The sequence below is a fragment of the Octodon degus genome, unplaced genomic scaffold (assembly GCF_000260255.1).
Source record: "Octodon degus isolate 3935 unplaced genomic scaffold, OctDeg1.0 scaffold00122, whole genome shotgun sequence".
Classification (NCBI taxonomy): domain Eukaryota; kingdom Metazoa; phylum Chordata; class Mammalia; order Rodentia; family Octodontidae; genus Octodon; species Octodon degus.
In genome coordinates this window covers 8,605,089-8,626,376 of record NW_004524698.1, presented here as the reverse complement: position 1 = coordinate 8,626,376, position 21,288 = coordinate 8,605,089, and the positions used below count along the sequence as shown (strand labels likewise).

Genomic DNA, 21,288 nt, shown 5'->3' with positions numbered 1-21,288 from the left:
AAATAAATTAGATGTGACCTCGTTAAAAAAAAAAATAGTAGAAGGCTAATTAATAAAATTAAGGGGGCCTAATTAATAAAATTATCTAAACAATGGATTATCATTTACTGCTAAAACAAATCTGATATGAGCTGATGGAGAGGGATCTCCAAGATACCATTAATTAATGAAAAGAACAGGGCCAGCCAGATACCTCAGTGGATTAAAGTACCTGCATAGACAGACGCAAGGGCCAGGGATTCAATCCCCGGCCTACAGTGCCAGCCCCATCCCCAGGACGGGGTGAGGCAGTGATTGAGACTGGGTGTGGTGGTGCATGCCTGTAATCCCAGTGCTTGGGAGGCTGAAAATAGGAGGATCGCTATGAGTCCAATCTGTGTAGTGAGACCCTGTATTAAATACATAATAAGAAAGAAAGAAAGAAAGAAAGAAAGAAAAAAGAAAGAAAGAAAGAAAGAAAGAAAGAAAGAAAGAAAGAAAGAAAGAAAGAAAAGGGCCACAGAGCAGTGTATAGTATGCTGCATTTTTCCCCCTTTGGTGCTGGGGATCAAACTCAGGACCTTGAGCTTGCCAGGCAGGCACTTATGCCATAGAGCTACCTTCCTGCTTCCCCCTGCTCCCTAGGTAGCATAGGCTGGTGTGAAACCCACAGTGATACTTCTACCTCAGTTTCTCAAGGGCTGGGGCAATAGGTGTACTTAGACCACCAAGCTATCTCCCCAGGCTAGCTGCATTCTTTTATAAAAGAAAAAATGCTTTAATATATGTATACATGTGTGTATGTGTGGAGAATCTGCAGAGGATATATAAGAAAGGTACTAGTCCAGGCATAGTTACACACACCAGTGAGTGACCCTAGCTGGGGGTGGGGGAGCTTAGGCAGGAGGAGCGCAAGTTTGGGCCTAGCCTGGCAACAAGTCTCAGGCTAGCCTTTACCTACAGAATAAGAACCTACTAAAAAAAGGGGGGGCGCTAAACTAAACAAAATGACAGTCATGAGGTCACTGACATGGATGAAGAGAACTGCATAATTGGAAACTGGGTAAGAGAAATGAATTTTCATTGCATATTATTTTGTTAATCTCTCTCTTCCCCCCCCCCTTCGGTACCAGGAATCAAACTCAGGACTTTGTGCTTGCCAGACAAGTGCTTATGCCCCACTGAGTTATATCCCTGGCCTTTGCATAGTATTTTGTAATTTGAATTTTATATCATGCAAATGCAATACCCAGGGCCAGCCAGATAGCTCAGCAGATTAAAGCACCTGTTTAGGCAGATGAAGGGGCCAGGGATTTGATCCCTGGCCTGCCGCAAAAGCACACTGAGACAGTGATTGAGACTGGGTGTGGTGGTGTGGGCCTGTAATCCCAAAGCTTTGGAGGCTGAAAACAGGAGAATTACTAAGAGTCTGATCTAAGTAGTGAGACCCTGTAGACCCCGTACTAAACACAAGATAATAATAATAATTATAATAATAAAATGCACTCACTGTATAGTCCAGGCTGCCCTCAAACTGGTAGCAATCCTCTGCCTCAGCCTCCTGAGTACTGGGATCACAGGTATGTGCCACCATGCTTCACTCTTGCCATTTTCTTTTTCTTTTCTTTTTTTAAATATATATTTTAGGGAAGGGTCTACAGGGTGTTCAGGGTCTCACTACTAGATCAGACTCATAGTGATCCACCTGTTTACAGCCTCCCAAGAGCTGGGATTACAGGTGCTCGCCACCATGTCCAGTCTCAATTGCTGTCTCAGCGTGCCCCAAGGGCAGGGCTGGCACGGCAGGCCCAGGGATCGAACCCCCCGCCCCTACACCTCCTTGCAGGTGCTTTAATCCACTGAGCTATTTGGCTGGCCTTTCTTACCATTTTCAAAAGAAGTTTTGGAACTCTTTTGTGAGTGTCTTTACATTGTCACGGCTGCCTCTATGTCCTGAATTGATGAAGTAAAAAATAGAAAAGGCTGGGAATATAGCTTAGTGGTACACATTCTTGAGGTTCAATCTCTAGTACCACAAACAACCTCATTTTTTAACAGTTTTAAGTGTAAATTCAGCCAGGCATGGTGGTGCACACCTGTAATCCCAGCAGTTGGGCATGTGAAACAGAAGCATTACCATGAGCTTGAGCCCAGCCTGGACTTTAGAGCAAGACTCTGTCTCAAAAGACAAGCAAAATGTAAATTCAAAGCTTTCTGTAAAAATAATATACCAAAGATATATCTATATCTATATCTATATCTATATCTATATCTATATCTATATCTATATCTATATCTATATCTATATCTATATCTGTTGTTTTGTTTTGGCAGAACCGGGGATTGAACTCAGGCCCTTGCACTTGACAGGAAAGCGCTTATTCCACTGAACCATCTCCCCGGCCCCCCAAAGATATGTTTTTAAAAATCTCCTTCTCCTAAATGATTACTACGTGCTGCAAAGTATAAGAATAAGCACATGCTCATTTCTGCTCCTCAAAACAGCCCTGCAAAATGGGTTGTGGAAATACTACCTACTGTTATCATTTCCTTATTTACATTTCTACATTCTATGATGCAGCCAGGGCTGGAAGCCAAGAAAACCACTACATTTCCCCGATTCTCTTGTCAGCTGTCTCTGCAAATGGGAGACACTGGTGGGCGTTTAGAAAGTGAGAGGAAGGGAAAAACTATTAGACTGGCTTCTGGCAGCACGCCAGGGCATGGAGATGGAGTCCACTGTCAGTTACTCCCTACCCTCACCCCAGTACAGCTAGAGGATCCGGCTCAGTCACCCAAGACTCTCATCTCTGGAAACAAATTGAGGGAGTGTAGCACACAGCTATCTCCAGGTGTTTGTCTTTGGGTGCCCTCACTACTCCTTGGCTCCTCCTACCCTTGCAACGCCATTGTAAATAACTTATACTCAATTCCTTCCATTTAAAATACTTAGGGTGGGTCTTTTCTAATTAGACTCTAATATGGGTAAAATTAGTCTCATTTTTCAGTTCTGAAAACTGAAACCTAAAGAGCACAGTGATTTAACTGAATGTAAACTAAGTACCATTCCTGCCCCTCTTGAGTTCCAGCTACCCTGGCTCTGTTACTGGACTGCACCAAGGCCACTCGCTGCACAGCCCCTGCATTTATTCTCTCTATACTGAATATCCTGTCTCTAGCCCTTCATATGCACATTCTATCTTTACTTGATCCCATTTAAATGTTACTTTTTGGGGGCCGGGGAGATGGCTCAGTGGAACAAGCGCTTCCCTAGCAAGCGCAAGGGTCTGAGTTCAATCCCCGGTTCTGCCAAAAATAAAAAAAATAAATGTTGCCTTTTGAAAGATGCCTCTTAAAGACATAATCTCTTAAATTGCTGTGCTACATAATCCCATTTATCTTCTTCTATGTTCCTCTCACCTCCCAGAAATATTCATTTACTTAATTGTTTATCTTATTGGAATGTAAAGCCCATGAACCCAGGAACAGTGTTTTCCCTTCTACATGCAGTACCTCTGTGAATAGAAGACTGCTTGGCGACAAGGATGTCCTTGACTGTTATTCACTGTAAGAATAAATGAAAAGTGTCGTAAGGGAAGTGGCAGCTTATTATTGAGCAAAGCTATGCCCTCCCCAATGGCTGCCTCTTTGCTAGCCATGCAGGGACCCATCTTCATCTACCCTGCATGAGAGCCCCTTGGAATTCCAATTTCCAAGCTCAGGCTGCACCTCAGGAAGCACTGAGTTAATACATGCTAAGAAAATCAAACTACCTAGACATGGAGCTAGTACCTACCTCACTCACAAGAGCATTTTGAGAGCACTTGCAGAGAGGCAGGACAGCACACTGTGATCTCTGCACCTGGATGAGCTGGGTCAAAATCATGATAGTGGTCCTTATAGGTAGCATAACCTTGGCAAATCACTCAGGTCTCCTGCATTTCTTCATTTGCTAAATAAAAATGTTGGGGCTGGTGAGATGGCTCAGTGGTCTAAAGCACCTACTTAGAACAAGTTCAGCAAAGCACAGGGACCACAGTTCAATCCCCCAGCACCACATGCCAGCCCGCCTCGCCCTCTGGTGGGCTGAGCTGGACACACACACACACACACACACACACACACACACACACACACACATAAATAAAAATTAAAAAAAAAAAGAATATTGGTAACAAGTTATCATTTCCTTTCTTTTCTGGGGGAAGGGCTCACTTTGTAGTTCAGGCTGGCCTTGAACTCAATACATAGGCCAGGATAGGCTTCAAGTCACAGCAATCCTCCTGCCTAGCCTCCTGAGTGATGCAATGGTAGGCATGCACCACCAGGCCTGGCAGTTATCATTTTCATAGGGTTGTTATGAAGATCAAAAGAAGTGTATTAAGATAGATGAGGGCCCGTCAAATCTGAGAAAAGTGATCTGTTAATTACAAGATCCCAGAACACATGCACAAAACAGTTCCTAAACCCTGTACCTGTTCTTCTTTCAAGAACCCCATGAGGTCTTCACTAGGATGGCCTAGAATGGGCATCAGTCTATAGTGTGAGATCCCAGCAACACCTCTCAGGACTCATGTGTTGAAATTCTTCCAGGTTTCCTCAAGATTTGAACAGTAGACAGGTGTGTCAACACATGCCTTTAACCTCCACAATCAGAGGCTGAAGCAGGGGGATCTCAGGAGGATCACTTTTGAGTTCAAGGACCTTCTGGACTACAAAATTAAGAGCCGGTGAAATAGCTCAGCAGACTAAGTGCCTGCTTAGGCAAGTGCAAGACTGGGGTTTGATTCCTGGTACCACATGCCGTGCTGGGGCCTGTTGAGCCAGCCACCAAGTACATGTGTGCAGGTGCACTCCCCAGTGCTGGGAAGGCTGAAAGGATCACTAGGAGTCTGAGATGCATAGTGAGACCCTGTACTAAATACAGTTAAAAAAAAGGAAAAAGAAAAATGCCAAGAACTGTTATGATTTTCTTCAGGGTGTCCTTTCATGAAATACTACAGCAATCCTCTAGGGGAGGTACTAATATTCCCATGTCACAAAGAAGCTATGTAACCAGCCAGACCCATAAGTGTGGAGCTATGCTTCAAACCTTATGTTTTAGGGTTTTTTGTGAAACGAGATTTTTTTTTTTATTTGATGCTATCCGTTTTACTAAAAACCTTGTGTTTTAGAATCTCTAGTACACCCTCTTAATCACACTGGTCAGAGAAGAGTCACACCATTCGGGTGTCTGTAGAACTGCTACACATTGGCAGTTGGGCGGCTAGGTTATACAACCCAACTTGAAAATTAGGGACTTTCTGGAGACCCAACAGGTCCGAGGTCTTGAAGCATTAAAGCTAGCTGGCACAGTAACATTTTTGGCACAGCATAACACTTACTAACCCTCTGAATTTACCAGCTTAGAAAGTTCTAAGCAGGAACTGGAGGCAATTAAATTATAAAGGTAATCTCCAAACTAAGGAGAGGGGCCCGGGAGATAGCTCAGTAGAGTAAGGGCTTCCCTGGCAAGCGCAAGGAGCTGATCCCGGGTTGGGGGGGGGGAGGGGAAGAGGCCTGCAGATTGCTAAGGAGCACGAATCACATCCTACAGCTAAGAATGGACTAGAAAAAAGTTCAAACCGCTAAACTATCCTAGAATGTGGAACACGAACTACTGGGAAATGCAAAGAATCTTTAGTGATGTGAATCACCTCTGTCACTGCCAACTTGCGCTCTGGCTTGCAGGGTTGCACCAGACATGAGCAGATTTCTGCATTAATTTCACTCAACGAGAAGGCCTTAGAAGGGTGCCCCCCAAGTCAATAGGTGTGAGGACACAGCAACTAGGCCTCGATTTACAGCAGAATTCACTTAAGAGAAATGCCAGGGTTCTCTTCAAGTGAGATGATGTGCCCAGCACAAGCCTTCAGAGGTGCCAGAATATTATAAGTATGTGCGCATGAGTGGGGTATGTGGTAGGAATTCAATCTCAACAGGCTTTTCAACAGGCTTTTCCAGACGCAGAACCCCATTTCCTGCGTAGCAGTTATCACGTCCCCACTTATCACGTGTTGTAGCTAAGTCTCCTCTTTCCTTTCAGGGTCTGTCTCTCAACACCTTACGCCTGCAAGCCAGGACCCGAGGCAGCCAAAACTGCATCTGGCTCCGTCTGTCCAGAACACCCAAAGCTCAGAGAAATGTGCGGACAGAGTGGAGGCCCAATTTCTCCCGCTCCATAGCGACTTATGCAAGTGAGGAGGTTGCGAAGGAGAGGGTGAGAGTCCTGGGACTAAGAGACTGCATGCGGGTTCCGGGCGGCAGAGCTGGGCAACCCCCGCGCAGCGTTCTGGGAGTTGTAGGCAAGTTCCTTCCCCTCTCCTTCAGCAGCCCGCTCGATGAGCCCAAGGACGTCCAGGCGATGGGCGCCCCGCCGCCCAGCTTGCGGGCTCGGGTCCCGGATCCTCGGCAGCGGCCGCCCCGCCCCCGGACAGCGGCTTCCTGCGCGCAGCATTATGGGTATCGTAGTTCTGTGAGCCGCGACCCACGCCCTGTGGCTGCTGACAGGACTACATTTCCCCTCAGCCCATCCGCCGCCCGCCCTCGCGGACCCGCGGCGCCAGACACTGGCGAGCCGAGTGTCTCCAAGATGGCCGCGTGGGGAAGGAGGCGTCTGGGCCCGGGCAGCAGCAGCGGCAGCGCCCGAGAGAGGTGAGGGCCCGCGGCTCGCTGCTCCTAGGAGGCGGCTCGAGGCCAGGGAACCGGCCAAGGCTTCGGGCCGCATGCCCTTTGTGCCTGGTTTCGGGTTTTGCGTCCCCGCAGGGCACACTATTCGGCTCGAGGGGACCTGGGCTCAGGAGGGAGTGGGCCGGCGCGGCCTCCGTGGGGCGCGGCGGGCCGGGGGAGGGTGTCTGCTGGCGGCGCGCGAGGGAGGGGTCCGATCGTGCTGGGCTGGGGCTCGGCCAGGCCGGGACGACCCGGCTCCCCGCGCAGGCCCAGGCCTTGGCCAGCCTTGCTGCCCTGGCCGAGCGCCGTCCGAGCTCCTGCCCCGCCGTGTCACGCACGTGGTCGTCTCGGCCGCTGCCCCAGACGTGGCGAAAAGGAAAGGAAAGGAAAGGAAGGCTTCGCGGGCCGTGCGGTGTTGCACGTTTACCTCGAAGCCTGACTTCCTGATAACTATGTCTCTTGGTGGAGGTCTAGCCGCTTTAGCAAGGGGCAATCCCTGCGACTATTTGAGGTTTCAGTGCAAGGGCTCCTGACCTGAAGTCCTTTACAGTGACCTTTCTTAGTGCGATTAGAGTGCTAAGACCTTGTTGCTTCCGGAGTAATCCTTAGTTTCCAGATGAGATTGGAGTCATTTCCATGTTGAACTTGTAAGTTTTGCTTTTGGAAAGCGTGTTTTGTTAGTAGAAGTTACTAGAAGCACTTTAGCCAGTAGACATTCGGAAGAGGGGTGTTTGTCAATCTGTAGAGCTACGGATTAAACTGTTCTGCCCGTTTTGCTAAGTTTGATTGGCATAGAAGAGTTCACAAGAAAGGAAAGTTTTGGTTTTCATTTTTTGGTTGTTTTGGGAAGGGTTTTCAAACAGAAAAGTTCTCTCAGCAACTCAGGGTTGTTCCTTTTCCCTAATTCTATCCCATTTTCTCAGCCCAGAATATTTTTTCCTGTCGGACAGTTAAGACGGCTTACATTTTATTCTTGAGCTTACAGTTACCAACATTGTCCATCTTGTGAATTTCCTCTTCCTTGGAAGTGGAGTGGCAAGGAGTTTGTCTAATTCCTGGACCATTAAAATAAATTACCTGTATGGTTTCTAGAAATTGTTAAAACCTAACCCTTTAAAGATTTTTTATCACAAACACTGATTTCTGCAGTAATAGGAAATGAACTGTTTAGGAAGCTCAGCATCAGAGAGAAAAGTGTTTTTCACTGGATAAAAACTACTGAAAGAACCAAGTAGAGATGCTTTAGACATGATGTGGGTAGCTGGGCATGGTGATGCACACCTAGCACTCTGATAGGCTGAGGCAAGAGGATGGGAAGTTTGAGCCCAGCCTGGGTGATTCAGTGAGAGCCTTATCAAAAAAAATTTTTTTTAAAGTTTAAAGATTAAAATATTTTAAAAAGTGTTGAGGATATGTAGTTCTATGCAGAGGTCCTGGTTCAATTTCAAAACAAAGCGCTAAAGTCCAGACATACTATAGGAGTCTTGCCATTAAGCTTTCACTGACCTAAGAAAATTGATATTGGGAATTATTTTTCCTTTGACTTGAGACAAGTGTTAATTCAAGAGTCACTGACCTGCTTATGGGCTGAACTCACCCTTGTCGAGCCTCCATGGCTTTGTTTGTTCATTTGTTTTTTAATATTTTGAGACAGGGTCTCCTTACACATTTCAGGCTGGCCTTGAGCTCACTTTGTAGCCCAGACTGGTCTTGAACTTGGCAACAATCCTCTTGCTTCAACCTCCCCAGTGCTAGGATTACAGGCGTGTGCCACCATGCCTGGCCTCCATGGCTTTTGCTTTGTTTTGTTTGCAGCCCTGGGAACCCATACCTTGTGCATGCTAAGCAAGTGCTCTACAGTGAGCTGCACGTCCATTCCCTCTCAGTATGCTTTAAGAGAACTGAAGTTTTCAACACATTTCACGTAAAAAACTCAACAAAGCTGGGTATTGGTTGACTCTCTTCTGTCAGGGTTAAGTGCTTTGTAGTTCAGTGCACTTCACTGGCAGACATACTGTAGTTAACCAGCCTGGTGCCTGCAGGTGTTCTGCTTGCAACCTTTGGCAGCGAACCCAAGGTTCTATATACAGATGTTGTGTCATCCAGGAATGAGGTGTCTGGCTTTGTAGATTGAGAGTCACTAGCTGCTTTTTAAATTTTTTTCTGATGCTCTGGTGTGGCTACAGGTTAAATCCCATCATCGTCTTTGCTGTAAGGCTCTAACCAAGTACCTTGGGAGAGTTGTTTGCTTTCAGTCCATTTTCCCGAAGATCTTTCCTTGCTGAGTAGGACATGGGAACAACTTGCCCTTGCCTGTGAGCTGACCCTTGGGCCCACCTCCCTTCCTACTCAGTTGGTGGCATGACTGGGTGGGGTAAGCTAGATTAATTGATAGCCCAGCACTATACATTATGAGGCCCAAGTTTATTATTGGCCCTCATGACTGAAGTAGGCTGTTTATGGCTCCTAGATGACTTTGTTCCATGACACATCCAGACTGAGTCAGATTTCAGTTCCACTGTAAGCATTACTTTCCCAAGTTGATGCTCATACCTGGTTGGCATCTGCTTTATGCTAAAACTGAAGGAAATTTTTCTGGGGCAGGGGCTGGAGCAGAGCAGAGCCACATTTTCACAGACTTGCCAAAATTGTCAGTGGCTACAGACTGTGAAGTATGCTTTGTACTTAAAGGCTTTCCTAGTGCCACACTGTCAAGTGTATAACCTGTAGTAGATGGGTTTTGACTTTACTTGGTTCTTGAATCTAGAAACAGCCGTAGCATTAGAGCTAAGTTACTGAATTTTATCATAGCCATTCAGTAGCCACTAGCAACAATTGACAATTACTTTTGTTTTTTGAAGACAGGGAGGGTTTTACTATGTAGTTCAGGCTGACCTTGAACTCACAGTGATTCTCATGCCTCAATTTTTTGAGTGCTGGGATTACAAGAATGTGCCACCACTCCTGGTGACAGTTAAATTTAAAATAAATTAAAATTGGGCTACAGAGATAGCTCAGCAGACTGAGTGCTTGCCTAGGCAAGTGCAAGGACACCTGGGTTCAGTCCTTGGTACCACATGCCATGCTGGCTCCACCCCAGGAACACTGAGCCAGCTACAAAGACCTGGTGTGGTGGCACATGCCTGTAATCCCAGTGCTGGGGAGGCTGAAACAGGTGAATCACTGAGTCTAAGCTGTGTAGTGAGACCCTACACCAAATACATAAAATTAAAAAAAATATATCAAATACAATGGAAAAATCGGCCGTATTTCAGGTACTTAGTAGCAATATTTGGCTAATGGCTACCAGGTTGGACAGCACAACTAGAGAACATTTCCATCACTGCAGCAAGTTCTATAGGTATGACCGTGCTGGTCTCTATAGAATAAAATAGGAGGGGTAGAAATAGCAAACTAATAGCTGCTTGCATGTTGATTTTTCTCTCCACTCCATTAAATCTAGGGACTCAACAGTATTTGTAATGAAGAACATCAGACTCTGAGCTGTAACTTGAATTCTTGTCCTGAATTCAGCATACTGGCAGCGAGCACATCATACAGATTGCCACTTGTCCTGCCGGCATCTTTGAGGCACGCTTGCGCATCTAGGAAAGTACAGAGCAGGTATCTGTGTGTTTTGCTACCTGTGTGCCAGCCTGGACCAGCTCACAGACAGCCCCACCTGTCTTACATGAGCTGCTTGGTGCTGCTCTCCCAGGGCCTCTGAGCATGTTTGAGAGTTCTCCATGTTTATTGGATTGTGAGTATAGCTCTCCGTGTTTATTGGAATGTGAGTATAGCCCTGTGCTCTGAATTCCTGTCATGTGAAGATGTATTTAATCTGTGCCTAAGCATGATGCAGGGCAGCCTGGGGTGTTCAGATTCCAAGGTTAGATGGTTTTTGTACCTTCTCTACCCCAGCCTCTGCAGCCATCTGCACCAGCATTTGTTAAGCAGCCAGTTCCATGTGGGGGTCACTCCTGCATCCTTCCCTGCCACCTTTGAGGGCTGTGTTTTTATCTGTGAACACAGATGGATATGGTCCAGATGCTTAGTGAGGGGTTTAGTGCCCATTTCAGCTGAACAGAGTTTACCGGCCATGTAGGCAGGTTAGTTTGCATTCCTAGATGATGGACCCCCCCCCCCTTCCTGATCAGATCCTTCCCTTTTAGAACTGGGGATTCTTGGTATTTTGGGTGTTTAATTTCTGGCTTTTACATATGGATGAAGTTTCTTCTTTCCTCTTTGTCTAGAGGAAATGAACAGGCACAGGGTTTGCACCCACATCTGTCAGTGTGTAGCTACTTGGGCTGGGTGCTTCTGCTCAGGTGGTTAGTGAATGGTGTTACCAGTGGCTGGAGCGCACATATTGTTTGTAGCACTAGAAAGTTTTAAGTTAGGATCTGCAGTGGCTTAGCCTCTTTGACATTAATGCACCTTGATATTTGCTTGAGATCTCTCTCGCTCTCGCTCTCTCCCCCCTCCCCCTTCCCTTTCTCTCCCCCCTCCTCTCCTCCCCTTTCCTCTCTCTCCTCCCCTTCCCTCTCTCTCCCCCATCTCCCTCCCTTCTTCCTTCTCTCCCTCTTCATTGTGTGTTCTCCTCTCTCTCTCTCTCTCTCTCTCTCTCTCTCTCTCTCTCTCTCTCTCTCTCATTCACTCAGGCATTTTACATTCCAGTAGCATTGACGCATGCCTCTGTAGTTCACTCAAGCCACATTCCAGTGGAGACCTACCTTTCTGGAAGCCTTATCCAGTGTCCAGAGAAGGAGAGAAGTGGTTGAGGCCAAGTCTCCTCTGCTTCAGCCTGGTCTGAATCTATCTTCCTCTTTGAGCCAGGGGGCTCTGGGTGGTGGTTAGAAGTGGTCCATGAGCAAGCACAAAGGAACCTCCCAGTTGCCAGTGTGTTCTGTCTTGATGCCAACAGCAGCTTTATGGGAATAGGGTTCTTGAGCAAAGCCTGTAAGCCTTGAGGAACCTAACAGTTGCTTCAGAGCTGTGCAGAACTTCATCTCCACTGCTTCAGGGCAGCTATCAGCCGTTTGTGACTATTGGGTACTTGCAATGTGGCTAGTGCATCTGACAGGCTGTTTTTTTTTTTTTTTTTTTTTTTTTTTCTTTTTTTTTGGCGGAACCAGGGATTGAACTCAGGCCCTTACGCTTGCCAGGGAAGCGCTTATTCCACTGAGCCATCTCCCCAGCCCCCTTGCATTTTTAAAATGTAAACTAATAGAAAATAATAATTTAAATTTAAATAGCTGCAAGTGCTTTACACTAGGTAGTGGTTTACTATGGTCCCTTTAGTTTGTGTACCTGACTCAGGCCCTGTTGTCATACAGTGCTTTGGGAGAAGCAGGGCCTTTAACCCCACTTGACAAGAAATAACTGGCTTCAAGTAGAAAGGTGCTTCGCTCCTGGACTCAGTGCTAGTAATTGAGAGAACCTGAACCCTAGCTCCTTGACCTTACACTTGGCATTCTCTTCTTATTCCCCAGGCAAAAGAGCTGCTCAGTTACTAGACCATGGGAAGAGAGTGACCTCCAGTGTGTGGTTATCTCTGAAACAGTTCAAAGCCTCAGGTGCCCTGTGAGAGTTCCTTAAAATGTTTGGAGCCGTGCTTAGTATTTGGGCCTGTCTACCTGTTCCTGTCTGCACTGACCTTTAAGTCACAGGATTTGACTGCTTAATCTTTCTCCTTTCTTTAGGAGCTTGAGGAAACAGTGCTTGGTTGGCCAAAAAAAATGGGTTTTCTGGACCTGGGGGCGGGGGTTGAAGATACAGTCCAGCACCTTCTACAACCTGTTCATGAAGTTAACCTGACATGGACCTGCTTTTAAATTTTTCAGGCACCAGTGGTTTTTTTTTTTTTTTTTTTTTTTTTGGTATTTTATTTAGGGAAGGCTCTACAGGGTGTTCAGGGTCTCACTACTAGCTTGGACTCATGATATGCCTGTTTATAGCCTCCCAAGAACTGGGATTACAGGCATGTGCGCCACCACATTCAGTCTTAATTGCTGTCTCAGCACACCCTGCACCCCGGGGGTGGGGCTGGCACTGCATGCCAGGGATCGAACTCTTGGCCCCTGTGCCCGCTTGCCGGTGCTTTAATCCACTGAGCCATTTGGCAGGCCTGGCACCAGTTATCTTAATTGCCATCATTTTTCTTCTCCCCTTGCACTAATATCTTTTGGAAACCTGTTAATATTCAGGCCCATTGCTAAGGATGCTGTGAGGCAGTCTTTATTCAAGGAGCTCAGTCATCCCTTTGTGTTGTACTTTTAAGTTCATACTTAAATCCTGTCTTAAGTGCCCAGGTGGGCCTAAAGCCACTATAGATACATAGGGTTTTTCTGGATCTAACAAGATAAAAAATGAAAGCTTGTTGGACACTGTGGTCAGTGCTTGCTTGAGTGAAACAAAGAAATGGGAGTCTTCTCCACTTCCCTGGTTGGATAGGAGACCAGCACACTTCAACCTTGAGGGTCTCTTGTTACCAGACAGGCAGGGCTGGTGGCCTGGGCCCTGGGGCTTCTCCATGGTTACTGAGAAGGTCCAGGGCAGGAGGTAGCTGCCTCCTGCTCTTCTTGGCTGTGGAGGGCTTTTTACACCAAGAGATACAAATTGTTGAATAAGATTTTTCTTTGTAAGAAAATTATAAAATTATTTTTTCCCTTAGAAGTACTTTTTTCTTTTCTGTTTTCTCTCCTCTTCCTTTTCCTATTCTTTCTATTCTTTCCCCCTTTTTCTCTTCTCTCTTCAGGAAAGAAATGAAAAAGAAGAAAAATTTTAAAGGTCACCACCATGTGAAGAGGACCTCATACCCATTAGCATGGTTGTTAAGAAGAAACAAAGTTGGCAAGGACTTAGAACAATTGGAACTCTGATACAGTGTTGGTGGGAAGGTAGAGTGACTGGTATAGTCTCTGGAAAGCATACTGCAGTCCTAAAAAAATTGATATAATGCAGGAATTCCACTTCTGGGTATACATCCAAACAATTTGAAAATTAACTTGTGATACAGTAATATATTGAATTGTACTTGTGATACAATAGTCAAAAGTGGAAACAACCCAGGTTCCCATTGGCAGATGAATATATAAACAAAGAATGATGTAGCCGTACAGTGGAATCTTAGTTTTAAAAAGGAAGGAGAGTCTGGTGCATAGTAGATTGTGGCCAAACCTTGAAGAGACTATACTAAGTGAAATAGCCAGTCACAAAAGGAAAAACAGTGATTCTACTCATGAATCCCCAAGAACAGTCAAATTTGTAGAGACTGAAAAGTAAAATGGTGAATGTCAGGGGCTGGGATTATCTGAGAGTTGATAGAGAATTTTGGTTTTGTAAAATGAAAATTCTGAAGATTGGTTGTACAGTAGTGTACATATACTTAATACTTCTGAATTCTATGTTTCAAATTAAGTTGGCACATTTTATATGTGCATTTTATCACAAAAATAGTAACAGGTATGCCTATAATAGTGGTGGTGCTGATTTATTCTCCCAGATGTTTAGGAGGCTAAGGCAGGAAGATCACAGGCTTGAGGCCAGCCTAGGCAACTCAGTGAAAGTATCTTTTAAAATAAAAAGGGCTGAGGCAGTAGCTTAGCACTCCCTTGGTTCAGTCCCTAGTACCAGCAAAATAAATGAATAAAACAAATTTTGTGCTTACCATTCATTTTAACAAGTAGAAAACTAATCTTACCTTGGCCACATGTGCTATCTCATTCAGAAGCCCCTTTGCTTTAGCCCTTTGATTTGTAGGACTGATGGAGGAAGAGGGGCTCAAACGCCCAGTCACAGCTGCCTGTAACCCGGAGACAGCACAGTGGTGCCAAGTGCTGGCTACGGTAGCACCCCTCCCCCTTACTCCCTACAGGTTATCGCCTCCAGCTAGGGCTCAGCTGCACAGTAACTGGTGGTGGCAAAATGTGTTTCAGATGATGATCACATTTCTTAAATTCCAGATGTTAGAGACGGCCAAGTTTAAAAAGGATCAAGGGTCTTTTGATAAAAACATACTTCCTTTTTTTGCCTGAGCCACTAAGATTCTTCCCTAGTTAGATATATTCTCTGATTTTTTGTATGTCCTTTCAGAAGTTTTGTATATATGAAAGCACATAGATACCTTAAAAACAACAAACTACAGATAACATATTATAAAAGTTCTGTACTTTTTTCTCTTTGATTGTCCAACATTTTCAGTTAATCAGTGTTACCTTTTTAAAAAATCATGCAGTCTCCTAGTGATCATTTTATGTGTAGTGAAGGTAAAAATGTCCTGTTGGAAGCCCTGAGGGGGGAAAAGAGCAAAATTCCAACTAAGTACAGGTTAAACATCACTAATTGAATGTTTTTTTTTTTTTTTTTTTTTTTTAAACTGGGGATGGAACTTAGGCCCTTCTGCTTGTCAACGATGCACTTATTCTACTAAGCCATCTCCCCAGCCCCTTTTTTGGTCTTTTTAAGACAGGGTCTTGTAGTACAGTTCAGGAGGGCCTTGAGCTCACCCCAGGCTGGTCTCGAACTCTCAACAATTCTCCTGCCTCAGCCTCCTGAGTGTTGGGATTACAGGTGTGTGCTTCCATGCCCAGCTCCTACTTTTTGAATACTAACATAATACCAAGAGTAGGAAACTATACATAAACCTTACGTGACAGGCCACATTCAGAACAGATGTAAGCTGGGTGTCATGACACACACCTGTGATCTCAACAGTCTAGGAGGCTGAGGTCGGTTGATTCAAGTTTAAGCCCAGCCTAGACAATTTAGCAAGGCCCTGTCTAAAAAGCAGATGAATAAACAAAAGGGCTGGGGAATGTAGCTCAGTAGGCAGGCCCTGGGTTCAATTCCTACTACTGCAAAACAAAAACGCACAAGTGCACTAAAAGTATTGTATGAAATAACCTTTAGGCTATGTGTATAAGGTTTAAGTGAATTTCATGTTCAGACTAGATCCTATGCCCTAGGCAGAGTATAGGCAAACAGTCCCAAATTCGAATAATACAAAATCCCAAGCTTTTTTGATATCAGTGTTTGAATAAAGGATACTCAGCCTATTTTGTCTTTTTTTTTTCACCCACTCTCTGGTACTGAGGATTAAATCTAGGGTCACTGCCATTGAGTTGTGCTCCTAGCCCTTTTTGTATACATGTTTTTAAATGTTAAGTCAGGACCTCACTGAGTTACCCAGGCTGAGCTCAAACTTGTGATCCTCATGCTGTCTGGAGCAGCACATATACTAAAATAGGAATGATACAGAGATTAGCATGGCCCCTGAGCAAGGATGACACATAAATTTGTGAAACGTTCCATAGTTTTGAAAATAAAACACATCTTGTGGCCAAAAAAACCCCCCAAAACTTGTGATCATCCTGCATCAGCCACCCCCAATATCTGTGATGATTAGAGGTGTGTGCCACTATGCCAGTTGTACTGCTTTTTAAAAAATCATCTTCCATGTGCCAGAGGTCAGGCTGTCATGTACTAAGGCCTATGGCTGTAGAAACTGGGAGTCAGTTGGTGCTGCTCTGATGATTCCAGGAAGCTTTCCAGTGGGTTCCTAGCCAGGTCACATTTGACCCAGAAGCCAAAGCCAGCCATGGAGGCCGGGTGCTGGGGTAGTCAGGAGGTGGCTGGACTTGTCTCCTAGGAAGCTCAGCTGCCAGTTTCTGAAGTAGATGAATCCAGACTCTTTTCCAGTATAGACCTGAGCTCTTTAATACCTGCTAGGGTGTTTGCTGACTGCTTGGTTTGACCCAGTGGACTCTGACAGAGGGATCTTCCTGCTTTTGTGTGTCTGGTTTGGGTTTGAACCTTTCACTTCCTTTGCTTCACTAGACTTCCATTTTATTCTGTCTAGTAAATACTGAAAAACCCCTTTACTGGCTTCACAGCAGACTCAGTGAGTGGCGAGTCTCAGCCCACAGGCTGGCTAAGTTGCCACTGTGTGAAGCATGTAGGTTCTTCAGTGCTGTGTCCTTGATTTTAGATGGTGGGTTATTGGGTTAAGTCAGTCGCATGTTGGCTTTAGTGAAGGAGAGTGGGCTGAGGTGCCCACAGGGGGACACCAGGGCTACACATGGCAAGCAGTGGGGAGTTCATGGCTCTTGGGATGTACCTGTTGGGTGTGCACATGCTGGCTGAAAACTGTAGTGGACACAAGACTGCTGTAGCCAAAGACAGAGGATGTCTGAGCTTCAGTTGGCATAGTGACCTGGGCATGCCTTACTGATCCTTTTTGCTCCTGTGCTGTGGGGGTGGGACACCGCATAACAGGAACAAGGCAGGAGCAAGCTGGCCTGTTACTCCCATGCATATTATCACTCATGTACACATTAGCTACTTTACTTGACAAATGGCAGAAAATAGCCATATCCACCATATGTGCCTGCCTGCGGACCCTGAGTGAGCCTGGAGGGGGTGGTAGGGCTGGTGAATGTGGGTACCTTCTCGGGCTCACAGAGGGAGCTGGAGACTTTTAAGGGTCCTGGGAGGTTGCATGTGTCTAATATGCCTCCCAAGTGGAGTGATCTGTTCCAGGTGCTGGTTCAACTGGGTATTTTTTATTGGGACAGACAGTATTTTTTCCCTTTAAGAATGACCGCAGGCCTGATTGTAGGGGCAGAGGAGGACACAATATCAGGGTGGATTAGGCGTTTTTTGGAAAGAATGTTCTGTAACCTTAACTTGACATTACTGTTTGCTTTGAGAGCTCCACTAGGGTAAGCATTTGCCTGTGGTGCCTCACAGCCATGCACCTCTGAACTCACTTTGATACAGGACACACAACTGGCTTGATTTCTTTTGCATTTCACAGATGGGTGCATGATTTGACTCTTCCAGTCTCCTGTTCTTTGGCCCTTTGCCCTCTCCTAGGTGCTGGTGTTAAGACCAGCAGGAAATCTGTAGGCCAGGGACTCTGGAACCTACAGGTGGAGCCCCTGCCCCTTTCATACATGGGAGGCACTGTCACCCTCATACATAGCTCTTTAATTTCTGTGTGATTGCCTAGGAACTACTCAGCCCATCCTCCAGCTGGAGTGAAACTGTGCCTCAGGTTTGTTTGTTCAAGGTGGCTTAAAATGCTAAATCCTGTTTGGGTAAAACAGCTGCAGTGACCTCTCTCTCACCTCTTTTCTCAATTTTCCCCAAACAGGAAAAACCACGCTTTCCTGGTTCATTTTATCAACTTCCTGTGAGATGATTACTGACACTCTGTATCCCAGGGCTTCTCAGGGAGCAAGTTTCTCCCCAATGCACACAGTTTAATCAGGGCCTATGATTTAATTAGGAGGCTCTGCCTTAACTCAGCTTAATTACAATTACTTTCAGGCTTAAGATTGCCCTTTACCTTTGTCAAGCCAATGCCTTGTATGAAAGGGGCACCCACATGGAAGTGGGGCCTCCCTCTGCACTTAGGAGCAGCCAGCCCATTACTGATAACTTTTATTTTTGACAGACCATATAAAAACAATCATTTGTTCACCAAGCTGGAGTAAACTGCCCCTGAGGCTTACCTGCTTCCTCAATCATTTGTAAAGTGCTGAATCTTGGCAGGGGGAATACTGGGGGTAGTTCGTTGTTAGAACACTTGTTTAGTATGTTAAAGGGCCAGAGTTCCAGGCCCAGCACTAAAAGTACCAAATCATGCCCAGGAGTGACAACTGGAAGGAATCTGTTGGGCTTTTTGTAGTCTTTTATTTTTTTAATTCTGGAAGTTTGCCCTCACCATCTGACTGCTCCCCTCCCTATGCCATTTCTTGTATGTAGGCCTCTGTGAATAGTGTCCTCACAGGTGTGAAAGCAGCTTTTGACCTGGCCTTGCAGGGTCAGGGTGGTGCTGTCATCTGGGCTGTGTGTTTAAGAAGCCCCACATGTGACCCTAATTCCCACAGAAGTTGTAAGCCCCTTCTGTCTTGATATGTTGCCTTTTCCCACCTCAGGGAGGCTGCTTTTCCTCGACAGTGGCCCTTACCACAGTGGGCTGCACTATACATTGTCCTAGACAAACCAGAGGAGTGGGTTTTCAGGGCCCCAAGGTGAAACTGCCCCCTTTTTACCTTTTGTTCTGTGGGCCAAAGATGACCACTTTGGACACAAATGAGGCAGTGTCTGGCCTCATCTGTTGCCAGATCTGTGAGTTTCCATGGAAGAATGTCCTTCAGCATTTGCCCTAATTCTAGAAGTTTCTGAGCTGCTAACCTTGTGCTTCTTGTATCTGCATCCATGGCATTCCATGCAGAAATTGTTCTTCATCTCTGGGTTCATGCTGAGATGCAGGCCTGTTGGGATGTCACAGTGGGCTTCAGCTATGCCTAGTCCCTTGTCGTCTTAGACTCCCTGTTCTTTTCCTGTGCCTTTCTTGTTTTACCATTTCATTCTTTCAGGGAAAAATAATCTGATTATCTTGTGTGTTCAGTTCCAAGGCAGATAAATATGGATGTGCCTCCAGGGCCAAGCCCCAGCTTTCTTTCAGCACCTTACGAAACACTAAAGTGTTTCTTGGCCTAACTGCTTGTCTCTTTCTCCCCACCAAAAGGGTAACCTTGTCAGCCACAGACTGCTACATCGTGCACGAGATCTACAATGGTGAGAATGCCCAGGACCAGTTTGAGTATGAGCTGGAACAGGCCCTGGAAGCCCAATACAAGTACATTGTCATTGAGCCCACCCGAATTGGTGATGAGACAGCACGCTGGATCACCGTGGGCAACTGCCTACATAAGACAGCTGTGCTGGCTGGCACAGCCTGCCTCTTCACCCCATTGGCACTTCCCTTAGATTATTCCCACTACATCTCCCTGCCTGCTGGTGTGTTGAGCTTGGCCTGCTGCACCCTCTATGGGATCTCCTGGCAGTCTGACCCTTGCTGCAAGTACCAAGTGGAGTATGATGCCTATAAACTGTCTCGACTGCCTCTGCACACACTCACCTCCTCTACCCCGGTGGTGCTGGTCCGGAAGGACGACCTGCACAGAAAGAGACTGCACAACACGATAGCACTGGCTGCCTTGGTATACTGTGTAAAGAAGATTTACGAACTCTATGCTGTATGACTCCAGTGAACAGGGAGAGGAACAGAAACACACAGCCCGCAAGAGACAAGAGGACACAAAGGATTTGAATTGCTGCAGTAACACTTTTGCTCTGTGAGGCAGCGGAGCCTGGGAAGGTGTTTGGTTTAATATTTGTTATTTTTTAAAAAGAACACAGATTATGGGTGTACCAAGGGTTTTTTTCAGCTTATTACAAAAAATGTGATTTCCATAACCCTGGAGGGGGTCTGAGGCTATGGAAGTCTTAACTAGGCAGTGGACTGTGGATAGAAGCCAACGCTGCTGAGGGGGTGTGAACGCGCTTGGGGGTCTTTAAGTAATATTGTTTAACTGTCCCATTCGGAGCCAACCAGAAGCTATCAACCATTAAAATTATGAGTATTTCAACCCTGCTGTTCTCTGTCCATGACTGTGCCTGCAGCTGTTGCTATGTGGAGGTACGTGGCACTGCAGACATCTCTCTGCCCACTGCAGCCAGCTGCTATCACTTCCAGTGACGATAGGCCTGTATCTGAGATCCTGCTGCCAGACCTGGCCTAGACATGGTCTATGGTTCACCGTGGTTTGTTCCCAAGGCCATTGGTGCTGACATGCTGTTCAGGGACATGGTAGGGTTAGGTAACCAGCCCTAGAGGTCACAGGACCTCCCTTTGGGTTCATTTGGGATTGTGGGGCCCAGGATCCCTCTTCCATAGAGTAACAGGCCCTTGAGCTTGCCAGGGAAGCGAGGATTGAACTCGGACCCTTACACTTGCCAGGCAAGCACTTATTTTACTGAGTCATCTCCCCGGCCCCTCCAAGGCTTTAGATGCATGAAGAATTGTCCTTCTGCAAAGGCTCATTGCCACTGGCCATTGTGGCTGAGAGCCACATAGCACCACTTGTAAAGGGTAGTATGTACAAGACAGCTAAATTGATCTTTCACCAGTTGTGAAGGCTCTATCCAGGAGGCCTAGTTCCACACAGCAGGGTACTTAACCTGGGGTGTTGGCGAAGTTTTGGAGAACTATGCGATAACTGGGCCATTTTTGGGCAGGTGAGATCCAAGGCTTTTAAATTAAGAAAATTTTAGTTCCAGGGACCCTAGAAATACCAGTTGCTCACTTGAGTGTTTGATGGTAGTATGGTATGAGGTGCACAGTATGTTTACAGAGCAGCCTTTGACAGGCCTCATTTTGATTGTGTAGGGTAAGCTAGAATTGGCACCCATAAACCCTCAAGTGAGTGCTGGTTGTGAGCCTGCTGGGCAAGCACAGCATGGTAGGTGCTTCTGTAAGAAAAAGACGCAGATTTGGGAAGGAAGCCTGCATGTGGCCTGGCTGTACTTGTTCTGTACCTCGGATTTCACAGGGGAGGTGGCTAGAATGTGACAGCCTCTGGGTCCACAAGTCAGATGAGCAGATGCCCTTGCCCAAAATAGAAACCAGGGGCACACAGTGGATCTTTTGCCATTTTCCAGGCTACACTGAACAAAGTAACTCTTGTTGGTTGACTAACCCAGATACTGAAGAGCCATCTTCGTTAGTGGCCCCTGCCCAGGCAAGTG

General features: G+C 46.0%; 1 protein-coding gene and 1 non-coding gene across 3 annotated transcripts; both read left to right on the top strand.

Moving 5' to 3' along the window:
* Positions 1-6,566: 6,566 nt before the first annotated feature.
* Positions 6,567-20,134, top strand: Tmem11 (transmembrane protein 11). 2 transcript variants are annotated; one of them, XM_004640314.3, is made up of 2 exons: positions 6,567-6,672; positions 19,226-20,129. In XM_004640314.3, the coding sequence occupies exons 1-2, from the start codon at positions 6,611-6,613 to the stop codon at positions 19,740-19,742; spliced, it is 579 nt and encodes a 192-aa protein (XP_004640371.1). In that variant the 5' UTR covers positions 6,567-6,610; the 3' UTR covers positions 19,743-20,129. The 2 variants fall into 2 exon arrangements, with proteins under 2 accessions (XP_004640371.1, XP_023555958.1); XM_023700190.1 differs by lacking the exon at positions 6,567-6,672 and adding an exon at positions 10,318-10,447 and having other exon boundaries at positions 19,226-20,134.
* On the top strand, positions 15,902-16,005 carry LOC111812381. Its single transcript, XR_002817891.1, has one exon. It is a non-coding gene; the product is annotated as a U6 spliceosomal RNA (small nuclear RNA).
* Positions 20,135-21,288: the final 1,154 nt, after the last annotated feature.

Excerpts from the sequence above, each read along its gene's own strand:
- Tmem11 (XM_004640314.3), top strand. The coding sequence starts at position 6,611 with ATGGCCGCGTGGGGAAGGAGGCGTCTGGGCCCGGGCAGCAGCAGCGGC. Across the intron at positions 6,673-19,225 it reads AGCGGCAGCGCCCGAGAGAG|GGTAACCTTGTCAGCCACAG; the intron begins GTGAGGGCCCGC and ends CCCCACCAAAAG.